This window comes from Mus pahari, chromosome 3, assembly GCF_900095145.1.
Source record: "Mus pahari chromosome 3, PAHARI_EIJ_v1.1, whole genome shotgun sequence".
Lineage (NCBI taxonomy): Eukaryota > Metazoa > Chordata > Mammalia > Rodentia > Muridae > Mus > Mus pahari.
The window spans coordinates 14,525,924-14,531,004 of NC_034592.1; the positions used below are offsets into that span (position 1 = coordinate 14,525,924).

At 52.6% G+C, this 5,081-nt stretch overlaps 1 protein-coding gene across 6 annotated transcripts in view; it reads right to left on the minus strand.

Moving 5' to 3' along the window:
* The window catches only part of Vav2 (vav guanine nucleotide exchange factor 2), a 175,292-nt gene that overhangs the window by 40,004 nt on the left and 130,207 nt on the right, over window positions 1–5,081 (minus strand). For all 6 annotated transcript variants that reach the window (XM_021192180.2, XM_021192178.2, XM_029536298.1 and 3 more), the window contains 3 exons: window positions 4,119–4,217; window positions 2,470–2,538; window positions 923–1,023 (listed from right to left, as the gene is read on the minus strand). In XM_021192180.2, coding sequence (XP_021047839.1) covers window positions 923–1,023; window positions 2,470–2,538; window positions 4,119–4,217 — 269 coding nt within the window. The remainder of the gene's footprint in view (window positions 1–922; window positions 1,024–2,469; window positions 2,539–4,118; window positions 4,218–5,081) is intronic.

Genomic DNA, 5,081 nt, shown 5'->3' on the forward strand with positions numbered 1-5,081 from the left:
GAAGAAGAAGAAGAAGAAGAAGAAGAAGAAGAAGAAGAAGAAGAAGAAGAAGAAGAAGAAGAAGAAGAAGAAGAAGAAGAAGAAGAAAACACCCACAACTTGGAAATAAGGTCACAAAGGCACAAACCTAACCTCTGCATCTCAAACTATACCAGTTCATCCTGAAACACAAGATCTCCTTGGTATACCTCCATCTGGCTACTGCTCTTCATGAGACTCACGGGGGAAGGCTCTGAGAGGACACACAACAAATGAGCCATCTTCAGAGTAGAGGCAGTTCAAACCTTTGGGGCTGTGGCCCTGGAAGGTGTGGGTCTCTCCTGTGGTGCAGAGCACACGGGCTCCCCGGCTGCTCTGTATCAGCTCCAGACTCCCTCCAATCCCTGCTGTAGAGCTATAGGGCGTGGCTAAAGCTAGGGCACATACACAGAGGTATGGCTGTTGTACTTCGGGACGTCAAGCTCTGATCCCACCAATGAGAAGGCATCTCTTCCCAAACTGCCTGTGATCCCCTAATCTATTTGGACTGCAGAGTGTCAAGGATGGAAGAGAACATTTCAACTAACATAAGCGGAAAGGTTTCCTTGGGTTTTAGACCTAGTGACCAAACATTAGCCACCAGGATCCCAAAAAGTCAGAGAGGCAGAGACAGCTGCAGGGACCCCACAAATCCCTACTATCAAAGTGAGGCTTGACGGTTCCCAAGCTGTGATGGAGAGACAGTGGGCAGTGACCCTGGTTACAAAGAGGAACAAGGATCCAGAGACAAGTGGACCCCTGCCTCAGTCCCGAGAATATGAGGCTGAACCTCCGGGAACTGCCCTGCCTTTGCATCCTGCCTGGGCTGGTTTCCAGGTACACAAGGTCTCTCAAACCTTGAAGGCAGCTGAGGCTCCAGTCCAGCCAGCTGTCTGTCACTCACCTTTCCTTAAACTCCAAGAAGACCTTAGCCAGGGTACTGCCACCAGCCATCATGGACACATCAATGGCTCGCAGAAAGTTGTGATGCACCTTGATGAGGTCCTAAAGGGAAAGTAGGGTCAGTGCACAGCCAGGCCCAGCCAGGCCCCACGTACCAGAGGGGTGCTGCAGGGTGTTCACCTAATCCTGGAAAGACTACTATCACTCAGTCAGAAGTTTCTAACAGGTGTGTCTAGCGTTTTGTTTTGTTTTGTTTTGTTTTGTTTTGTTTTGTTTTGTTTTGTAGGCAGGGTTTCTCTGTATAGTCCCGGCTGTCCTGAAACTCACTCTGGAGACCAGAGTCTAGTCTGAGTTGAGGCTGGCCTCGAATTCAGAGATCTGCCTTCCTCTGCCTTAATCCAAATACTAGGACTGAAGGTGTGGGACGCCACCACCTGACTATGTAACTGTTTGACACTATAGCCCAGTGCTATCAACAGAGTCAGGACTCAACAATCACACAATTACAAAAATATAAAACTGCAAAACAAATCTTAAAGGTTTTAAGCAAATTTGAGACTTAGTGGCTGCATTCAAAGCCATCCTGGGCCATATGCTCCCTACCTCCCAGCCACAGGCTGGACACCCTTGTCACAGTGGCCCAACACATGGAGAGGCTGAAGCACATTATGGTCATGCAGTGGAGGGAGCTGCCCATACCCAAACTGGCCCCTAGGGACATGTGGCGGTTGCCTCAGGACAGACTTGAAGCCAGAAGATGGAGAAAGCAGTGTTGCTGCTCTCAGCTGGCAACCTCGTGGCCCCTCTGCTACTCAGAAGAATGGAGCCGCCTGCAGCCACTCAGCTCTCAACTGCTGCAAGAAGTAAGGCCCTTACTAGGTCACCTTGGCCCAGAGGAAGCAAGCCTCCTCAAGTTTCACCCCAGATACAGAACGGTGCTCAGAACACTGGCCACGCCCTCGACTCCTCCCAGCTTCTTTTCTGTCCCAAGTCATTTATACTGGTTGAAGCCCAGACAGCAAAAGAACACTCTGGTCAGCCCTGTGTGGGAGAGGAAGACACCCCCACCCCAACCTCAGTTTTTGAGCTGATGGACGTGGTAAGGAGCCAGAAGTGAGCAGCATGCTCTGAGGGGCAGCCATTCATGTGTGACATCTGGAGTTGTAAACCAGCTGCCTTCGCAGGCTAACCTTCATGCACGGTCATCGGGTGCACATGAGTGGTCAGACACCTGCAGTGCACAGCAGTTGTGGGGCACACTTCCTTCTGTCTTAACAGAAACCTTGCTAATAGCCCTGTGGGTCTCGAGTCTGCTCCAGAGCTTCGTGAGTCTGTGCACAGCTGACAACTACCATAGCAAGTGACAGGAAAACTCTCAGGCCACACCAGATATCACCCCTTCTGCCTCCTGAAGGACAGTCTCCAGTGAGGGAAGCTATCCTGCCAATCATAAGCCAAAGCACCAACAGGGATGTAGCTCTGCTAAGCCCCAGGGATCTCATCTTAAGAGACAGTTGCATACTTGACAGAACTTGCCAGAAAGCTTACCTCCAGGTTGATGAAGACAGCAGTCATATCTGCCGGGCTCAGCACCAGCCGCAAGGGACCCATGTAGTTCTGGAAGGAAGAAGTTTATCCTGCCACTCAGTGTGTGGGGCACTTTCCTGCACAGGGAGGGCTCAGTGCTCACTGGACAGCACATGCAGAGGGCAATGTGTGACCGCACAAATATGGGATTGCAGAGCGGGCAAGGCAGACTAGGACCAAGACCACAACCCATGCCCACAGCACAGCTCTGTGGAGGCCATAGTAAGGTCAGCCTGGGCAGAATACACCAGAACCATGGCTAGAGGCTCCCCACTCACCATTCTGACCACACTGGGTATGGTGGGCTGAACGTGCTTGGCCCAGGGAGTGGTACTATTTAGAGGTGAGGCCTTGTTGGAGAAGGTGCAGCCTTGGAGGAAGTGTGTCACTGTGGGGGTGGGCTTTAAGACCCTCCTCCTAGCTGCCTGGCAGCCAGACTTCTGTCTGCCTTTGGATGAAGATGTAGAACTCTCAGCTCCTCCAGCCCCATGCCTGCCTGGATACTGCCATGCTCCCACCTTGATGATATGAATTGAACCTCTGAACCAATTAAATGCTGTCCTTTATAAGAGTTGTTTTGGTCGTGGTATTTATTTATAGCAATGGAAACCATAACAAAGACACTGGGGCAAACTCCACACCAGAGAACAGCCAAGAGGATTTTAGTTGACAGTGGTATTATTCTTTATACAAGGACATAGATGCATCAGGAAGATTCAAAAGGCCTACTGCGTGGTGACGGGGCCAGGTGGATGGATACAGGCCACTGGCAGCGCTCAGGGCCTTGGGTGGTATCTAGTCACATGGCCCATCATAGCCAATGTGCTACTTTCCTGGCTACCAACAAAGGCACCAGCATGCCCCACGGGGCAAGGGGAGGCTTGAAGAACTTAGCTCCAGATCTGGCCTCACATGTTCAAAAGCAGAGCTGCAATCATGGCTGGCTTAGAGGGACACACTGAGAAGAAGCACAGGGGAGACTAGGAGGCTGTCCACAGAAGGGAGGGGAGACACCTCATGTGGGGACATTCCGGCAAGGTGGAGGGGCTGCTACCCCCGTGTGCTGTGTCAACTTACAGTGCTCCTCAGCCTTCCTAACCCGTGACCCTTTAATACAGTTCCTCATGTTGTGGTGACCCCCACCATAAACCTATTTCACTGCAACTTCATAATGGTAATTTTGCTACTGCTATGAATCATAATGTAAATATCTGTTCTGATGCAGGATATCTGAATTGAGACTCACAGGTTGAAACCTGCTGGTCTAGAGTCACTAGAAGGGAGTTTTAATGAGGGAATTGCCCAGGTCAGACTGCCCTGTGGATATGTCTAAGGGCTGGCCTGGGCATTCATTGATGCAGGAAGACGCACCAGCCCCTGGCCTGGTGGTCCTGGGCTGTTCCACTAAGCAGGAGCCAGCAAGCAGCTTTTCTCCAAGGTTTCTGCTTGAGGTCCTGCACTGATTCCCCCCACTGAGACTGTAATCTCCAAGTTAGGACAGGCAGAGAGAGAGAGAGAGAGAGAGAGAGAGAGAGAGAGAGAGAGAGAGAGAGAGAACTGGAATGGGTGCAGACCCTGACTCTGGGCTTTCCAGGAGAACTGGCTCTCACCTTCTCAATGTCCTCCAGGGTGCGGTAGTACTTGGCCTCGGTCTCCTGAATCTCTAACAAGCAGCAGCTTCTCTTGTCGTCCTCAGTCATGCCCATTTTCTAGAGGAGACATGACACGTGAGCCAGAACCCCACTACCTGGCCACCCAGGTATCTGCTGCCGGCCACCTGTCCCACACAACTGGACGACACCTTTCCGGTATGGTCACAAGATTATTGTGTGTACAGTGAGCCCCAGCCCCTCCTCCATTCTCTGTGTCTGAGGAAATCGAGGCACGTGGACAGGAGACGACGGAGAGTTAGCAGCAAGGAAGGCACTGGGCTTTTAGACTCCTGGGTATTCACTCCTGACTCAGATCCCAGCGTCCTCACCAGCCTGGGACACAAGCTGCAGGAGAGGATTGTACCGCAGACAGGAGAGGTGTACTCACGGCACTTGTTTGAGTGGGTCGGCCCTGTCCTGCAGTTGGCATTGGCTAACTCTTTGGAGACCCACAGCTGACCCATTCTGGCTTCCAAAACCAAGTGCCCCAAAGGCCAAACTTCCCAGAGGAGCCACCAGCCTCCACCCAGAAGGCCCGAGATAACAGCTCACCAGTGGGTCACGTAGGGACATACCTCTCTACAGGAGCACAGTCCCTGCCTGGGAGACGGCCTGCACGGGGTGGAGTGAGCGGGCGGTCGTGAGCTTTACAGATGCTTTCTTTTGGTTCTCGAGGCTCAGAGAGCCTGGCCTGCCCCAAAGACTCTGAAGAGCTAATACTGGAGCTAGCCTACCCAGCTACCCTCCCTCTGAAGAGCTAATACTGGAGCTAGCCTACCCAGCTACCCTCCCCCTAGCCTACCCAGCTACCCTCCCCCTAGCCTACCCAGCTGCCCTCCCCCTAGCCTACCCAGCTGCCCTCCCCCTAGCCTACCCAGCTGCCCTCCCCCTAGCCTACCCAGCTGCCCTCCCCCTAGCCTA